At 41.3% G+C, this 20345-nt stretch overlaps 1 protein-coding gene across 1 annotated transcript in view; it reads right to left on the reverse strand.

Annotated features, from left to right (window-relative positions):
* Window positions 1-20345, reverse strand: part of LOC115224463 (solute carrier family 15 member 4-like) — a 40454-nt gene that overhangs the window by 5271 nt on the left and 14838 nt on the right. The window contains exons 2-7 of the mRNA XM_036513430.1: window positions 13480-13660; window positions 7229-7352; window positions 6138-6312; window positions 3536-3658; window positions 2042-2302; window positions 484-574 (exon numbers count right to left, since the gene is read on the reverse strand). Of these exons, the coding sequence (XP_036369323.1) occupies window positions 484-574; window positions 2042-2302; window positions 3536-3658; window positions 6138-6312; window positions 7229-7352; window positions 13480-13660 (955 nt within the window). The remainder of the gene's footprint in view (window positions 1-483; window positions 575-2041; window positions 2303-3535; window positions 3659-6137; window positions 6313-7228; window positions 7353-13479; window positions 13661-20345) is intronic.

Genomic DNA, 20345 nt, shown 5'->3' on the forward strand with positions numbered 1-20345 from the left:
CACCTCTAACTAGAAAAAAAAAAAAAAAGCAATGTTACAGAAGCGCAGGAGTGGCTGTGTGGTAAGTAGCTTGTTTACCAACCGCATGGTTCCGGGTTCAGTCCCACTGCGTGGCACCTTGGGCAAGTGTCTTCTACTATAGCCTCGGGCCGACCAATGCCTTGTGAGTGGATTTGGTAGACGGAAACTGAAAGAAGCCTGTCGTATATATGTATATGTATGTGTGTGTTTGTCCCCCTAGCATTGCTTGACAACCGATGCTGGTGTGTTTACGTCCCCGTTACTTAGCGGTTCGGCAAAAGAGACCGATAGAATAAGTACTGGGCTTACAAAGAATAATTCCCGGGGTCGATTTGCTCGACTAAAGGCGGTGCTCCAGCATGGCCGCAGTCAAATGACTGAAACAAGTAAAAGAGTAAAAGAGTAAAGAGTAAGCGTTGTTGACAATTCAAAATCTACAACATTTGGGAGAGGATGGCTTACCTCCAAGGGCAAGATGAGAGAGGGGCCCCTGACAGCCCAGAAAAGTCGTTGTAAGCCTTTGCTTCATTGGGAGCGAAGGGCTTAAATAAGCCTGAGAAACAGATATAAAAAGGAACAAAGAGTATCCTGAAAACTGGGTGCTTGTCTAGAATATTGTTGGAGAGGGATCAAGGTCCAGGGAGCTTTCACTCAGTACAGGTATGAGGAGACAAAGACCATCGATGCAAGTCATAAACGCCGGCTGCATAGTTTCTGCGTTACCACATGGTTTGAGAGTGATGTTAATTGGCGAGCTGGCAGAAACGTTAGCACGCCGGATGAAATGCTTAGCGGTATTTCGTCTGTCGTTACGTTGTGAGTTCAAATTCCGCCGAGGTTGACTGTGCCTTTCATCCTTTCGGGGTCGATAAATTAAGTACCAGTTCCACACTGGGGTCGATGTAATCGACTTAATACCTATGTCTGTCCTTGTTTGTCCCCTCTGTGTTTAGCCCCTTGTGGGTAATAAAGAAATAGTTAATTACAGGCAAGGGACATAACTGACAAATATGTTGGGTGTTGAGAACAAGATGTGGCAGCTGCTGGAGTCTGATGATGAACAAAATAATAAACCATTTTTCAAGAATTGAAATTACTAACCTCAAACCACACCGAAACTACAGTTTCTTTTTTTTTGTTTTTTTAATTAACAAATCTGTTTGTATTGTTTGGAGATTATTGTGTGTAATTAAAATAAGCACATGGTCTCTTTCTGCCTGTCTTTCTCTCTCACTCTCTCTCTCTTACACACACACACACACACACACACACAATACATTAAAATATTTCCACTTAATAAAAAAGCGTGGATGTATAAGAAGTTTGCTTCCCAGCCACATGGTTCTGGGTTCAGTCCCACTGCTTGGCACTTTGGGCTAACCAAAGATTTGTGAGTAGATTTGGTACATGGAAACTGAAAAAAGTCCATCACACACACACACAAATGTGTGTGTGTGTGATGGACTTTTTTCAGTTTCCAAATGTGTGTGTGTGTGTGTGTTGTCTCTCCCATCCCAAACTGAAAACCAGTGTTGGTGTGTTTATGTCCCTGTAACTCAGTTTGGAAAAAGAAACTGATAGAATAAATACAAGGCTTAAAATATAATTACTGGGGTTGATTTGTTTGGCTAAAATTCACTGCCTCCATCTTCAGGGGAGAATTTTACATTTGAGGTATTGACAGGATGGAGTTTAAAGATGGAATAATTACGTACACATACACATACATATAATAATATGCACATTTATATACAGAGAAAAATGTATGCATATAAAGAAATCTGTCTTACACAGAATGTAAATGGTAACAGGAATTAAAAGATTGAATTTTACAAGTCCAACAGCTGTTTCTAGGGGCTCGTTGGTCTGGAATAATGATAGTAACTTAATTCCATCATCTGGTAATACTGCTTCCATCTTCAGGGGAGAATTTTACATTTGAGGTATTGACAGGATGGAGTCTAAAGATGGAATAATTATGTACACACACATATACACAGAGAAAAAGATGTTCACTTACCCAGGTTGCCAATAGTCTGCTCAATAATGTGACACTTGCACTGGTTGTCAGGGTCATAGTAGACAGTTGTAGCCGAAATAATTCCACCACACCAGCAGCAACCATTGCAAGGACTGCGAATATCATACCAGTGGTGATGCGTTGAGTCAATGTGAATGAATAACCCACGGAATCAAACCAAGGATAGATGACTTTTTCCATGAGAGGCAAGATCAGGAATATGAGGAGAACATCACAGAGGGACAGCCAGGCTACGGCTACCTGTTGGAAAGGTGAAATATGGGGGTTTAGAATATTATCATTACTCTGTGGAGTATATTGATGAGAGAGAGAAGTGGAGAGAAAGATAGGAGTGGAGGGAGAGAGAGAAAAAGTGAGATAAAGGGAGAGAGGCAGATTGAGATGGAGGGGGAGAAGGGGAGGAAGATATAGAGAGAAGCAGAGATAAAGAGGGAAAGAGAAGCAGAGAGGAGAAAGAGAGAGAGAGAGAAACAGAGAGACAAACAAACAGACAGAGACAGAGGTCAAAATGTGATCACTTGAACTGCTAGAAACTGCAGCTAAGAAACAAAGTGATAGGAGAGGAGTAACAGAAGAGGAAGTGCAAGTGTGATGGAGAAAACAGTGATAGGAGAGAGAGAGAGAGCGCTATATATTGGTTTCATATTAAGATCTAGGTAAGATCTAGCATTGGGCCTCATGGAGGCAAAGTAGCCGAGCTCCTTTTGAGTGTTGGGCCTCACGGAGGCAATAACCGAGACCTTTGCCATATGCTTGAGAAGAAGACCCATCAAGTTGAGCAAAATCACAGTCGTGGCAGATACTGGTGACATGCAAATGGCATCTGTGCCTGTGGTACGTAAAAGCACCCATTACACTCTCAGAGTGGTTGGCATTAGGAAGGGCATCCAACCATAGAAAACCATGCCTGGATCCTGACGCAGCCTTCCAGTGTGCCAGCCTAGTCAAACCGTCCAGCCCATGCCAGCATGGACAACGAACGTTAAATGATGATAATGATGATGTAATGAATAAATAAATGCGCCCTTTTAAAGCCTAGCCAGGCTCATGGGCCCGGTTTCCTGGTTTCTATGGCGTAGGTGTTCCCCAGCTAGACGGGACGCCAGTCCATTACAGCATTACTCATTTTTGCCAGATGAGTGGACTGAAGCAACGTGAAATGAAGTGTTTTGCTCAAGAACACAATGCATCGCCCACTCCAGGAATCGAAACCACAATCTTACGATCATGATGTTGGCACCCTAACCACTAAGCCATGCGCCTCCACTAATGATGATATACCGTATAAATAATGACAAAGTTAATTTTTCTAAAGGTTTCGTTATTTTCAAAATTAATTGAAACAAGGACTGTATTTCAACAGAAATATTGTGACAAAAGGGTTAATTATTTAACGAACTTAGAGACAGAGAAGCATTAACGCAGTAAATGTGATACAATAAAAATAAGATGGAGAAAATTAATTACACTAACCTTTGGATAATTAACTTCTGTTGCTTGTGTGCAATTATAGTTTTTATTTTGTAACACTGTCTCAGTGCCATTTTGCATTGAAAGTCTCATGTGCAGCCCCTGCACTAAAAACGTTGTCTCCATCTAAAAGAGGAAAGGAAAAAGAAAAAAGAAAATAACAGAAAAATCAGAGTTTGCAAAAATAAACAAAAAAAAAATGCAAGCTTTATATCCAACTTAATACTCTTTTACTTGTTTCAGTCATTTGACTGCGGCCATGCTGGAGCACCACCTTTAGCCGAGCAAATCGACACCGGGACTTATTCTTTGTAAGCCCAGTACTTATTCTATCGGTCTCTTTTTGCCGAACCGCTAAGTGACATAAACACACCAGCATCGGTTGTCAAGCAATGCTAGGGAGACAAACAGACACACAAACACATACACACACACACAAATATATAAATATATACATATATACAACAGGCTTCTTTCAGTTTCCGTCTACCAAATCCACTCACAAGGCATTGGTCGGCCCGGGGCTATAGCAGAAGACACTTGCCCAAGATACCACGCAATGGGACTGAACCAGGAACCATGTGGTTGGTTAGCAAGCTACTTACCACACAGCCACTCCTGCACCTGTGGATGTTTTTTTTAGAATGCCAAACCCTGCAGAATTAGGCTTGAGAGGACCCCTCATATGGATGCATAGTGCATAAAAGCAGACATATTTATTGCTTTACAGATAAAAGATGCAAATAGGTGATGCATTCACCATCATTGGCACCATTGCCGGTATAAGAACTGTTGTAGCTAGGGGGGGGAGAAGACAAAAGTAGAACAGACTGTGTTAATGTACAAGTGGTTGTTTAGTGTTTGAAAGTTTTCCAATCAATGGGATGGCCATATGAGGTGGGATAAAGACTACTTGTGTGTGTGTATAGCAGCTGCTCTGTCTTATATAGTGAGCAGTGCTCTTATGATGGATCAAATTGTGCCTTGCATAGGAGCAGCCACTGTTCAAAGCTGAAACAGTTCTTGGTCCTAAAGAGATGCCTTAGTCTTTGATTCTCATCTGAAGTTGGTACCATATTTGCCAAAAGCTTAGACTCAGTCCTCCACTTCATATCTCCAATCACTTTCTAATAAATTTAAATTTATCAAAATTCAAGTTCAGGCTAAGAGTTTCCTCCCTTGTTCCTCTTGACCAGAGCTGTCATTAACACAAATAATTTTTGTTTCTCATTATGGATGCCATTTCAGTTGTTTTAAAAAATATTTTGGACATACTATATTAAATTAGTCTGTACTTTACTCTATGTTCTTCATGCAGGCAGCATCCCTGGGAATTTTCTTTTATCTGTTTTATTCAGAAGAGAAGTGAAGTGCTCATAATATTCTACAGGGTCACCAAGAGGGACAGAGGAAGGAAATCTCCAAACCAGAGACCTAGTCTGTTGTTGCTGATGTTGTTTAGCCTCAGATCATTCCAAGTCGTCCCTGGTCCAACAGAAGACTGTCTTTTTCTCTTTTTGAAGCACAATATATCCAAGATTATACCATGCAATGTCCCTGGTTTTTAAAGACAATAGGATGTGATTTGAAGGAGATTTGGCTGATGTTTCTAGTCAATTGAATAACCATCAAAATCAGTGGTTCTCAACTGCAGTTCCCAGGGCCGCATGTGGCCCTCAAGCATCTTTCTGGCGGCCCCTGATGGTCTTCCTTCAATAGAGATAATAAATTTTTCTTTAACTGATGTAGGTTTTGCTTTTCTTGCTGCAGACCCCTAAAACATCCCATATTTTGAATCTGGCCCAGATGTTAGAAAGGAATGAGAACCACTGGTCTATATACATCATCATCATCATCATCATTATCATTTAATGTCCATTTTTCATGCTTGGATGGTTTGACAGAGTCCATAAAGCCACAAGGCTCCAATATCATCTTTGGCATGGTTTTTTCAGCTGGATGCCCCTCCTAACACCAAACACTTTACAGAGTGTACTGGGTGCTTTTTTTTTTGGTCTCCCGGTGCACTAATCAGGCCACCAAGTAACTTGCAAGACAAGAATAGGAAGCAGGAAAAAGTGGGGAAAAGGAAAAAAAAGAAGACATTTTTGTTATCTTGTACACATCTTATCAACTTAAACCACCTGTTTTCTTGAAAGGAAAGGTTAGTATTTAACTAATAATAGGCACAGGTGTGGCTGTGTGGTAAGAAGTTTCCTTCCCAAGCACATAGTTCTGGGTTCAATCTCACTGCATTACATCTTGGGCAAATGTCTTCTACTACATCCTCGGGTTGACCAAAGCCTTATGAGTGGATTTGGTAGATGGAAACAGAAAGAAGCTTTGTGTGTGTGTGTATGTGTCTTTGTGTCTGTCCCCCACCATCACTTGACAACTGGTGTTGGTGTGTTTACATCCCATAACTTAGTGGTTCAGCAACAGAGACCGATAGAATAAGTATCGGGCTTTGAAAAAAATAAAGTAGTGGGGTCAGTTCACTTGACTAAGAATTCTTCAAGGTGGTGCCCCAGCATGGCCACAGTCTAATGACTGAAACAAGTAAAAGATAAAAATAATGTCAGCACATTTTATGTTAAAGACTCACCTGAAAATACACCATCCAGTAGGGAATTAAGGCGATGAAGAAGATAAAAACTTTCCCAAGAGCCTTTACATCGTTCACCAGTGCATCGTGGAAGCGCCCTCCGTAACGAACTTTAGAAAAATCCAAAAAGCTCTTCTTGTGCATATTATCCTCGATTTGATCCAGTTGCGAGTTACTGAAAGAAATTTTGGAGCAGAAAGTTACATTTTGCTTACAATGAATGATTTAAGTGGATTCAGGTAAGCTTAGGGGCATGGAAATTTATATGTAAGACCTATGTCTTTGAGCTTTTTTTTTTTTTATCTTTTACTGGTTTCTGTCATTGGACTGCAGCCATGCTGGGGCACTGCCTTGAAAAGCTTAGCCAAATGAATTAACCCCAGTTTTTTTTTTTTTTGCGGTTTTTTTTATGTCTGGTAATTGTTTTATCGGTCTCTTTTGCCAAACTGCTAAGTAGCAGGGATGTAAACAAACCCAAACTACCTGCCATGCAGTGGGAGACAAACACACACTTTTTATATATATATATATATATATATATATATATATACACACATCGTTTCAAATTACATTTGTTTGTTTACATATAGGGGAGTAACAGAAAAGAGAGTATAAGTGTAACAGAGAACAGAGTGATAGAAGAGTAATGACCCAAACTACCTGCCATGCAGTGGGAGATAAACACACACTTTTTATATATATATATATATATATATTATATATATACACATCGTTTCAAATTACATTTGTTTGTTTACATATAGGGGAGTAACAGAAAAGAGAGTATAAGTGTAACAGAGAACAGAGTGATAGAAGAGTAATGAGAGAGAGAGAGAGAGCTACATATTGGTTGTTGGTAAGGAGGTTGAATAAGAAAATAGTATGAACAGTGTAAGGGGATAGCAACAGAGATGGATAAGAAAGCATGAGCAAGGATGGTAATAAAGAGATGCATGTTCAAAATATTGTACAGTTTGATCATATCTGGAGGCCTGTAGTTGTGATGATTAATTTACAGTGATCTTAGCAACAAGTTAAGGACACAAATTAAAGCCTCACAACAGCAACAAATGGTTTATGAAAGGACTTACTAGGAACTAAAGGTGATCCGCTTCTGTTTGCACTTGCGTCTGTTGACAAAGGCATTGTTTATAATTTGGTAAATATTAATAAGAACACTTCCATTTGGCGGGGAAACTTTGTAACAACATCGACCTGGAACAGTATTGAAAATACATTGCAGCACCAACAACAACAATATTGATTACTACAATGATTATATATATACATATAATAATAATATGATGCATGTGTACAAACAGCCATGCTACATGGCAGTGAAACATGGGCCGTGACTGCTGAGGACATGCGTAAGCTCGCGAGAAATGAAGCTAGTATGCTCCGTTGGATGTGTAATGTCAGTGTTCATAGTCGACAGAGTGTAAGTACCTTGAGAGAAAAGTTGGACCTAAGAGGAATCAGATGTTGTGTGCAAGAGAGACGATTGCGCTGGTATGGTCATGTGGTGAGAATGGATGAAGATAGGTGTGTGAAAAAGTGCCACACCCTGGCAGTTGAGGGGACCTGTGGAAGAGGTAGACCCAGGAAAACCTGGGTCGAGGTGGTGAAGCACGACCTTCGAACTCTAGGTCTCACCAAGGAAATGACCAGAGACCGAGACCTATGGAAGTATGCTGTGCGTGAGAAGACCCGGCAAGACCAGTGAGAACAATCAAAATCAAATCATATATCAGAAAGCAGGGGTTAAGTGACCCATCTGTTCATGTCCGCTGTCAGCCTCGTCTGGCACCCGTGCCGGTGATACGTAAAAGCACCATTCGCTCATGGCCGTTTGCCAGCTCTGCCTGGCCTGTGTCGGTGGCACGTAAAAGCACCATCCGTTCGTGTTCGTTGCCAGCCTCGGCTGGCCCCCGTGCCGGTGACACGTAAAAGCACCGTCCGCTCGTGGCCGTTTGCCAGCTCTGTCTGGCAACCGTGTCGGTGGCACGTAAAAGCACCATCTGTTCGCGTCCGTTGCCAGCCTCGGCTGGCCCCCGTGCCGGTGACACGTAAAAGCACCATCCGTTCGTGGCCGTTTGCCAGCTCTGTCTGGCCCCGTGTCGGTGGCACGTAAAAGCACCATCCGTCCGTGTCCGTTGCCAGCCTCGGCTGGCCCCCGTGCCGGTGACACGTAAAAGCACCGTCCGCTCGTGGCCGTTTGCCAGCTCTGTCTGGCAACCGTGTCGGTGGCACGTAAAAGCACCATCCGTTCGCGTCCGTTGCCAGCCCCGTATGGCCCCCGTGCCGGTGACACGTAAAAGCACCATCCGTTCGTGGCCAGTTGCCAGCTCTGTCTGGCCCCGTGTCGGTGGCACGTAAAAGCACCATCCATTCGTGTCTGTTGCCAGCATCGCCTGGCCCCGTGCCGGTGACACGTAAAAGCACCATCCGTTCGTGGCCAGTTGCCAGCTCTGTCTGGCCCCGTGTCGGTGGCACGTAAAAGCACCATCCATTCGTGTCTGTTGCCAGCATCGCCTGGCCCCGTGCCGGTGACACGTAAAAGCACCATCCGTTCATGGCCGTTCGCCAGCTCTGTCTGGCACCTGTGCAGGTGGCACGTAAAAAACACCCACTACACTCGCGGAGTGGTTGGCGTTAGGAAGGGCATCCAGCCGTAGAAACACTGCCAGATCTGACTGGGCCTGACGAAGCCTTCCAGCTTCACAGACCCCAGTTGACCCGTCCAACCCATGCTAGCATGGAAAACGGACGCTAAACGATGATGATGATGATGATATGATGATTAGGGAATATTATTCCAAACTTACAGGGAAAAATTCAATTTAGAAATACTAAATCAAATATATGCACATGCTGTCAGTAATTACTCAGGGTAGGCAGTTGGTGACCTTTATGTAGTAAAACACACAAAAAATAAGGGAAACACAGGCATGCGACTGAGGCAGATTTACTCCTGCCTTTACAGCATGTAAAGAAAACAGTGTTGTAGGAGTGTACGCAGCATGTGTGCTACAGCAGTACTATGCATAACTTAAATACTGAGATTGAAAAGCAGGGGCGAATTATGACTACATAATCTACAAAAAAATAAAATATTTTGCATTTTATGCATAGGAATCAGAGTAACCTTCATAATTTTATTGAATTAGGTGCATATTTTGCCATAAAAGGAAAATGTTGCTATCAATCTATTTTATTTGAGGTAGGCACTGCTCACCTTGCATACGTGGGCAGCATGTCCATGATATATTTAAGTATATTTCAGTCAAGTTGTATGGAATTAATTGATTTTCTTTTAACTGATGTGCAGACAAAGATGTCATGGAACCACACATGACAATGTGGTTTTGGGTTCAGTCCCACTGCACAGCACTTTGGTCTCAGTCATTAGACTGAGACCATACTGGGGCACAGCCTTGAAGAATTTTAGTCATACAGATCAACCCCAGTACTTATTCCTATTTTGTTAAGCCAGGTACAAATTCTGTCATTCTCCTTTGCCAAACCACTAAGTTACAGGGACGTAAACATTCGAACACCATCAAGTGGTGGTGAAGGACAAACACAGACACAAAGACATGCACACACACACACACACACACACACATAGATATAAACACAACAGGCTTCTTTCAGTTTCCATCTACAAAATCCACTCACAAGGCTTCGGTCAGCCTGAGGCTGTAGTAGAAGACACTTAAGGTGCCACACAGTGAGACTGAACCCAGAACCATAACTTTGGGAAACAAACTTCTTACCACACAACCACACTTAATTAAATTTCACAATAAGTCTTGTAACGATGCTAATTATCCAACAATACATTAGAATTGGAATTTCTCTGAGTCATATTACCTCAATAAACTTAACCTACTTCAGCAAAAATTATTTTCAAATGTAACACTCCTAAATAAAAAATAAATTGGCATATAAAACTAATTTCGATAGTTAAGTGTAACTAAATTTTGAGTAGATATATCCAATTTCCAATGTAAAAAGGTTATATTTAAGATTTTGATCTTAAATCCTTGCAAAAGTCTTTAATTTTAAAATGAACACTTAAAAATTTTTTTACGAAATGAACACTTATAAACTTGTAAATTTTCATGATCTTTGAAACTTGGGCCTCAGAGTTGAGGGACAAGGTGGTGAAGCTTGATCTTTGAAAGTTGGGCCTCATAGAGGTGAGGGACAAGGTGGTGAAGCTTGATCTTTGAAAGTTGGGCCTTGTAGAGTTGAGGGACAAAGTGGTAAAGCTTGATTTTTTAATGTTGGGCCTTGTAGAGTCGAGGGACAAGGTGGTGAAGCTTGATCTTTGAAAGTTGGGCCTTATAGAGGTGAGGGACAAGGTGGTGAAGCTTGATCTTTGAAAGTTGGGCCTTATAGAGGTGAGGGACAAGGTGGTGAAGCTTGATCTTTGAAAGTTGGGCCTTGTAGAGTCAAGGGACAAGGTGATGAAGCTTGATTTTTGAATGTTGGGCCTTGTAGAGTCAAGGGACAAGGTGGTGAAGTATGATCTTTGAAAGTTGGGCCTTGTAGAGTCAAGGGACAAGGTGGTGAAGTATGATCTTTGAAAGTTGGGCCTTGTAGAGTCAAGGGACAAGGTGGTGAAGTATGATATTTGAAAGTTGGGCCTTGTAGAGTCAAGGGACAAGGTGGTGAAGCTTGATCTTTGAAAGTTGGGCCTTGTAGAGTCGAGGGACAAGGTGGTGAAGCTTGATATTTGAAAGTTGGGCCTTGTAGAGTCAAGGGACAAGGTGGTGAAGCTTGAATTTTGAATGTTGGGCCTTGTAGAGTCAAGGGACAAGGTGGTGAAGCTTGATCTTTGAAAGTTGGACCTTATAGAGGTGAGGGACAAGGTGGTGAAGCTTGATCTTTGAATGTTGGGCCTTATAGAGGTGAGGGACAAGGTGGTGAAGCTTGATCTTTGAAAGTTGGGCCTTATAGAGGTGAGGGACAAGGTGGTGAAGTTTGATCTTTGAAAGTTGGGCCTTATAGAGGTGAAGGACAAGGTGGTGAAGCTTGATCTTTGAAAGTTGGGCCTTGTAGAGGCGAGGGACAAGGTGGTGAAGCATGATCTTTGAAAGTTGGGCCTTGTAGAGTTGAGGGACAAGGTGATGAAGCTTGAATTCTGAATGTTGGACCTCGTAGAGGTGAGGGACAAGGTGGTGAAGCTTGATCTTTGAATGTTGGGCCTTACGGAGGTGATGACAAGTGACCGAAACCTTCTGTGCTATGCAGTCCTCGAGATGACTCATCAAGCCAAATGAAATCATAGTAGTGGCTGTTGCCAGTTCATGTAAATGGCACCTGGGAAATTATGGTCAAGGTCGTTGCTGGTCTCATACACATACACCTGCTTTGTAGCGAGGTTGTGAAGGAAGGTATCAGGTTTTGTTCAATATCCTTTAAACATTAAGATAGTCTTTCAGGTTTTTATAGTCTCAAATATCATTGTCATTTGTAGTCTATCAATTAATGCATACATATATGCATACAAACATGCATTAATACATACATATATATATTGTTGATGCCATATGAACTTCCGAGAGAAGGTAAAATAATTCTTTTTTTGGAACATTGGATTATGAGAGTAATGAAATTTTGAGGAGATATATCAGGTAAAACTAGCATGTAAAAATATTGTATTGAAAAACCCTCCTGGATAGAAATGTCCCAAAGATGGCAAGCTGGCAGAAACATTAGCACACTGGGCAAAATGCTTAGTGGTATTTCGTCTGTCTTTACGTTCTGAGTTCAAATCCTGCCGAGGCCATCTTTGCCTTTCATCCTTTCGGGGTCGGTTAAATAAGTACCAGTTACGCACTGGAGTCGATATAATCAACTTAATCCGTTTGTCTGTCCTTAGCTCATTCTGGGCAGTAAAGAAATGGGTATTTCGTCTGTCTTTACGTTCTGAGTTCAAATTCCACCGAGGCCATCTTTGCCTTTAATCCTTTCGGGGTTGATAAATTATGTACCAGTTACGCACTGGGGTTGATGTAATCGACTTAATCCCTTTGTCTGTCCTTGTTTGTCCCCTCTATGTTTAGCCCCTTGTGGGCAGTGAAGAAATAAGAAAAGTCCCAAAGGTAGCCTTTGACTTTTTCTACCCGAAAGGATTTCTCGACTCGGCATTTATATGCTGTTATTTATAGCTCTATGTTTGTGCTTGAGATACAATGCATCACACAAAAAGAAAAAAAAGAAAGTATATATTATATCATATGTATCAATGTTCTCTTTCTCTTTTTCATTTAGAATAAACTTTGACCAGCCACCTGCTTGGTAGCAAGGTTGTGAGGGAAAGTGTCTTGTTTTGTTCAACATCCTTTTGGCTGTGTGGTAAGTAGCTTGCTTACCAACCATATGGTGCCGGGTTCATTCCCACTGCATTGCACCTTGGGCAAGTGCCTTCTACTATAGCCTCAGGCTGACCAAAGCCTTGTGAGTGGATTTGGTAGATGGAAACTGAAAGAAGCCTGTTATATATATATGTGCGTATATATATATATATATATATATATGCGAATGTGTGTGTGTGTGTGTGTGTGTGTTTGTGTGTCTGTCTCCCAACATCACTTGACAACCGATGTCGGTGTGTTGTTTACGTCCCCGTAACTTAGCAGTTTGGCAAAAGAGACCGATAAGTCTCTTTTGTACTAGGCTTCCAAAGAATAAGTCCTGGGGTCGATTTGCTCAACTAAAGGTGGTGCTCCAGCATGGCCACAGTCAAATGACTGAAACAAGTAAAAGAGAAAGAGAAAGAGAATAGTCTTGCAGATTTTTATAGTCTCAGATATCGTTGTCATTTGTAGTCTACCAGTTAAGGAGCTGTATTCTCTCCCCAAGATCCCAAGTTCAGCCAAACTTTGCTCCAAACACAATGGTATGTATGCCTGTTACTCCAATAATAATAAGTATGAAACTGAAAGTGTATCTTGGGGACTGGATTTGCAAACCCCTTATCAATAGGCTATAGATGTCCTCTTTCTCTTGTATTTTTCTATGTACTATCTTCTCAATGAACAGGTACAGTTTTATTTCTGTTGTTCTGATAAATAGATTTTACCTTTGCTCCTTCGGGAGAGATCTATATCAGCTCTTATTTCATACCTTTCCTAAAGTTCATTAGCTATCCTAATTATGTTGTTGATTTCCTAATTATGTTGTTGGTTTTAAGGTCGCAAACTTAGGCAAGATAGTCACTGGACTCTTTCCTCTGCTGCAGATGTGGTCAAACTGTCTGACCCATGCCAGCAGGAAAACAGATGTAAAAGGATGATGATGATACACATACACACAAGTACAAACTCACCTGCAACAAATACAACGAATCCCAATACCAGTGTTCCAAGAGCTGCAGCAAAACCATAGAAAAAGGAAAAATATTGCTGTATAAAAGTCAGCACTCCAAGACCGATGAAGGCACCAATATTCAAAGACAGGTAGAACCAATTGAAAAAACTTCTGATGTTCACAGGTGAATTGTTTTGAACCTAGAATTACAGAAAAAAATTTTTTATTTTTTTTTAGATGATTCAGTTTAATAAATATCCAAATTTAAATTATGCAACATGTATACCATTAAAGTACAGGGACAGTGGATTTTGTCTGACATATGAGGTGCAGGGAGGGCTGTAAGGGTGAAGTTCAGTAACCAGTGTGTGGCACCTTGGACAAATTTCTTCTGCTATAGCCCTGGGCCAACCAAAGTCTTGTCAGTGGATTTAGTAGATACAAAAAAACCCAGATAAAACTCATTCCCCAAGTCAGATAGACTCATAAAGCTGGTTTCCTGATTTCTGGAGTGTATATATTCCCCCTCCTGGATAGAACGCCAGTTCATTGCAGGACTTCTCACTTTTGCTAGCTTAGTGGAATGGAGTAACATGAAATGAAGTGTCTTGTTCAAGAACACAATGCATCACCCAGTCCAGGAATTGAAATCACAATCTTACAATTGTGAGTCCAATATCCTGACCACTAAGCCATGTGCCTCTTGGACTTGGTAGAGGGAATCTGAAAGAAGCCTGTCGTGTGTGTATGTATATATGCATGTGTGCGTGTGTTTGTGTTCCTTTGCCTTGATGTCACATGATAGTAGTAAAGTCATCATCATCATCGTTTAACGTCCGCTTTCCATGCTAGCATGGGTTGGACGATTTAACTGAGGGCTGGCAAACTAGATGGCTGCACCAGGCTTCAATCTTGATCTGGCAGAGTTTCTACAGCTGGATGCTCTTCCTAATGCCTACCACTCCGAGAGTGTAGTGGGTGCTTTTACGTGTCACCGGCACAGGGCCAGTCAGGTGGCACTGGCAACGATCTCGCTCGAATCTTTTACATATGCCACCGGCGCAGGTGCCAGTAAGGCGATGCTGGTAATGATCACACTCGAATGGTGTTTTTCCAATCTTCTGTGAAAACATGCCCAGCCATGGAGAAATATTACCTTGCTTGAAAACAGGCAAAGGTTGGCAACAGCAAGGGCATCCAGCTGAAGAAAACCTACCATAACAAATTCCGTCTGATTAATGCAAGTCAGGAAATGTGGGCATTAAAATGATAATCATTATCATCATCATAACAATGATGATATAGCAGCTTATTCCTTTATTTACCATATTTACCTAACAAACCCTATACAGAAGGATATGGACGTTGGTCAATACTTCCATGAGGGTTACTGGTTTTTAGTTAAAATCCCAAGTAAATCCAGGCAGTATTTATCTGGGATTTTAACTAAAGACCTGTACCTTCATGGAAATACTGACCAATGTCCATATTGTCTGGGAAAAGAGGACTTGTGAACATTATTCTCCTGCCTATATTCTTCTTACTAAAGGTGGCAAGCTGGCAGAATCGTTAGCACGCCAGGTGAAATACTTAGCGGTATTTCGTCTGTCATTACGTTCTGAGTTCAAATTCCACCAAGGTTGACTTTGCCTTTCATCCTTTCAGGGTCGATTAAATAAGTACCAGTTACACACTGGAGTCGATGTAATCAACTTAATCTCTTTGTTTGTCTCCTCTGTGTTTAGCCCCTTGTAGGCAATGAAGAAATATATATTCTTATTACTTTTACTCTTTATTCTTCTGTTTTATCCCTTATAAGCTCTGCATTTTATTTCTTGTAAACTGTAAATTTCCCCCCGTCTAAAATATTCATACCTTGTCTCTGATGACAGAATACCCAGTACATGGACGTGCTAACCTACCACTTGGGTTATCCCAGAAACGGCTGTAAGACTTCAAATTCACCTTACCTTAATTAAATTTATTCTAAATGACTTAAGATATTTGTTCTACCTTGGTTTTGATTTTTCCTCTGATATAAAATATATATCAAAATAAAAATCAAATGGAAATTGTACTTAAGATACCTGTGCCGGTGACATGTAAAAAGCACCGTCCGAACGTGGCAGATGCCAGCGCCACCTGACTGGCGTCCGTGTTGGTGACATGTAAAAGCACCAACCGATCGTAGCCATTTGCCAGCTTCCTCTGGCACCTGTGCCGGTGGCATGTAAAAAACACCCACTACACTCATGGAGTGGTTGGCGTTAGGAAGGGCATCCAGCTGTAGAAACACTGCCAGATCAGACTGGAACCAGGTGCAGCCTCCTGGCTTCCCAGACCCCGGTCGAACCGTCCAACCCATGGAAAACGGATGTTAAACGATGATGATGATGATGATATATATATATATATATATGTGTGTGTGTGTTATGTGTGTAACATTGCCTTGTGGGAGCAAATCCATCAAACTCTCACTGACATAGAGATCAAAGAAAGAAAGTGATGCTTTCAGAAATATCAGATCCAGAATTCTCAGGATCTTTTAAATTATTATATATTCCTTTAATTCAAAAATTATTTTTCATCCATTAAAGACCATTTTTTTCTCAACCTTGGTCTTAATAAATTTAAACACACCATTTTAAATTTCGAGGATATGAAAATACATACATTTTAAACATTCCATCAAATGTTTTGTATATAATTACAAGGTACATAAACTATTTTCTGACACTGTACACAGATAATATTTATTTATAGAATGAATTTCTATCCTGATAAGAACCAAAACAAAACATAACAAAGAGAGAAAAAAAAAAATTGTAATTACTATCAATGTCAAATTTAGTTCCTGATTATTCCATATCAAGAACAGATACACTGAGCCAAATTTTGCAGGATTTAACCGGATGCTGGTTGGTGTGACAGCCAATGCGAATGTACTTATAAAGAATCATCATCATCATCATCATCGTTTAACGTCTGTTTTCCATGCTAGCATGGGTTGGACGGTTCAACTGGGGTCTGGGAAGCCAGGAGGCTGCGCCAGGCTCCAGTCTGATCTGGCAGTGTTTCTACAGCTGGATGCCCTTCCTAACACCAACCACTCCGAGAGTGTTGTGGGTGCTTTTTACGTGCCACCTGCACAGGTGCCAGACGAGGCTGGCAAACGGCCACGATCGGATGGTGCTTTTTACGTGCCACCGGCACAGGGGCCAGACGACACTGGCAACGGCCACAATTGGATGGTGCTTTTTACGTGCCGCCGGCACGGGGGCCAAACGAGGCTGGCAACGGCCACAATCGGATGGTGCTTTTTACGTGCCACCGGCATGGAGGCCAGTCGGGGCGGCGCTGGCAACGGCCACATTCGGACGGTTCTCTTACGTGCCACCGGCACTGGTATCTCAGCTACAATTTCCATTGATGTTGAAAGATTTCAATTTCGATTTTGATAATATTTAACACAATATCGCTACCACAGGAAAATCTAACATTATCATAATGATTTTAACTCTTTCTTGCATGTTAGTTGGTTTAGATAATAGATAGACAGCATTTATTTCCGGCCATTGCCTCTAGTCTTCTTGAACAAAACTCTTCATTTTACAATCCACTCAAGAGTTTGTGCAACAGATCAGCATCCTGTTCAGTAAGGAGTGTTGCGGTCTTGGTTACTTATATGGCATGGGAACTGAATAACTGGCCCGGTGAAGTCCAGGACTTGAGACAGTATTTATTTCGCAAATCCGGTATTGTTGGTCATATAGGGCTGAGGAAAAAGTGGGCAGAATTGTTAGGATGCTGGGCGAAATGCTTAGTGATATTTCATCTGCTGTTACGTTCTGAGTTCAAATTCTGCTGAGGTCGACATTAATACCTGGACATCCTTGTTTACTTATTTACTTTTTATTCAACTAACTTTGAGCTGTGCAGTTTATACCACTGAATTTTAATTATATATATATATATATATATATATATATATATATGTGTGTGTGTGTGTGTGTGTGTGTGTGTGTTAATATGTAAGTATATATATATACTACACTCTCAGAGTGTATATAATCTTAATTATATATATATGTGTGTGTGTATGTGTGTGTGTATGTATGTATGTGTTAATATGTAAATATATATATATATATTTATATATTACGCTCTCAGAGTGGTTGGCGTTAGGAAGGGCATCCAGCTGTAGAAACTCTGCCAGATCTGGTTCGCCAGCCCTCAGTCAAAATCGTCCAACCCATGCAAGCATGGAAAGCGGACATTAAACGATGATGATGATGATATATATATATATATATATATATCTTTCTCTTTTCCTCTTTTACTTGTTTCAGTCATTTGACTGCGGCCATGCTGGAGCACCGCCTTTAGTCGAGCAAATTGACCCCAGGATTTATTCTTTGTAAGCCTAGTACTTATTCTATCAATCTCTTTTGCCGAACTGCTAAGTTACGGAGACGTAAACACACCAGCATTGGTTGTCAAGCGATGTTGTGGGGGGGGGGGACAAACACACACACACATATATACATATATATGACGGGCTTCTTTCAGTTTCCATCTATCAAATCCACTCACAAGGCTTTGGTCAGCCCGAGGCTATAGTAGAAGATACTTGCCCAAGGTGCCACGCAGTGGGACTGAACCCGGAACCATGTGGTTGGTAAGCAAGCTACTTAACCACACAACCACTCTCGCGCCATGTATATCTTTTATTTGTTTCAGTTATTTGACTGTGGCCACGCTGGAGTACTGCCTTTAGTCGAACAAATTCACCCTAGGACTTATTCTTTGTCACCTAGTACTTATCCTATCAGTCTCTTTTGCCAAACCGCTAAGTTAACGGGGAACTGAACATACCAACATCAGTCGTCAAGCAATGATGTGGGGAACAAACCAACATTTACACGCACACATACACACACATATATATATATATATATCGAGTGAAAAACGGGATGGAAGCTTCGATTTTGTGTTGGTGCCCCACTATCGTACGCGACTATGAGGATTTGCATCCCCAACGTAAAACTTATAATGTAATACATGTCCTTGAAGTAGTAATTATACGCAGCTGAAGAAGGCTATAGACACACATTTACATCAATTATGCATTGTTATAAAACCGTCTAATAAAGGCCCAAAACATATGTACCGCTAAATCCTTTGCATCATGTTTTTATTTTGATTAATATATATATATATATATATATGGAGGCGCAATGGCCTAGTGGTTAGGGCAGCGGACTTGCGGTCGGAGGATCGCGGTTTCGATTCCCAGACCGGGCGTTGTGTGTGTTTATTGAGCGAAAAAACACCTAAAAGCTCCACGAGGCTCCGGCAGGAGGTGGTGATCCCTGCTGTACTCTTTCACCACTCTAAAGGTGGTGCTCCAGCATGGCCGCAGTCAAATGACTGAAACAAGTACAAAAAAAAAAAAAATATATACATACATACGATGGGCTTCTTTCAGTTTCCATCTACCAAATCCACTCACAAGGCTTTGGTCGGCCCGAGGCTATAGTAGAAGACACTTGCCCGAGGTGCCATGCAGTGGGACTGAACCCGGAACCACAAGGTTCGTAAGCAAGCTACTTACCACGCAGCCACTCCCACGCCTGCTCGTGAAATTAACATGCGAGCGGTTGAACATTCCACAGACATGCATACCTTTAACGTAAAAGGGAGTCCTGAAAGTTCCTGGCCAAGCCTGGCTATAAAAATGGATTATATTATGAAGTTCTTCATTTTTCTTATTTGATTGTTTTTGCAGTGTTGTATTTCAAGAGATTTTACCCTGCGCATACTCTTTTACTTGTTTCAGTCATTTGACTGCGGCCATGCTGGAGTACCGCCTTTAGTCAAGCAAATCGACCCCGGGACTTATTCTTTGTAAGCCCAGTACTTATTCTATCAGTCTCTTTTGCCAAACCGCTAAGTGACAGGGACATAAACACACCAGCATCGGTTGTCAAGCAATGCTAGGGGGACAAACACACACACACGCATATATATATACATATACATATATGCGACGGGCTTCTTTCAGTTTCCGTCTACTAAATCCACTCACAAGTCATTGGTCGGCCCGGGGCTATAGCAGAAGACACTTGCCCAAGATTCCACGCAGTGGGACTGAACCCGGAACCATGTGGTTAGTTAGCAAGCTACTTACCACACAGCCACTCCTGCGCCTTGCATGGGTCAGACAGAATTCATTGAGGTGTATCGTCTACGGCTGGATGCCCTTCCTGTCACTAATCCTCACTTGTTTCCAAGCAAGGTAATATTTCCCTGTAACCAGACAGGTTTCCACAAATGACTGTAAATGAACGACACTGCCTGTATGACAGTGACACTCATTTACAACTATCACATGTGTACACTGAGTTCTAACACACACACATATTCAAGCATATATCATCATCATCATCGTTTAACCCTTTAGTGTTTAAACCGGCTATATCCGGCCCATATATTCTACTCATTTTATGCTCAAACTGGCCAGAACCAGTATCTCACACCTACCCTGCAATGTCATTCTAAAAATAAACAATTACATCTTTCAAATCTTGATGCTACAAGATAATACCAGATAAATTTTTTTAAATGTGAATAAATAAGGATTACTTCTGACATATTAATTTGAACACTTAAGGGTTAACACAGTGCTTCTCAAACGACCTGATGTGGCATACCAGCAGTTTTTTTTTACCAGTGTGCCAGGGACCGGTAATATTTGTTAGTAATATTAACTTATACCGAAAACAATATATATAATGAATATGATAAAAGTTCATTATTTACATTTGACAGATATTTGCCCTCATCTTGTTTGTTGTTAACACAGAATTTTGGCTGATATATCCT

Source organism: Octopus sinensis, linkage group LG25, assembly GCF_006345805.1.
Source record: "Octopus sinensis linkage group LG25, ASM634580v1, whole genome shotgun sequence".
NCBI lineage: Eukaryota > Metazoa > Mollusca > Cephalopoda > Octopoda > Octopodidae > Octopus > Octopus sinensis.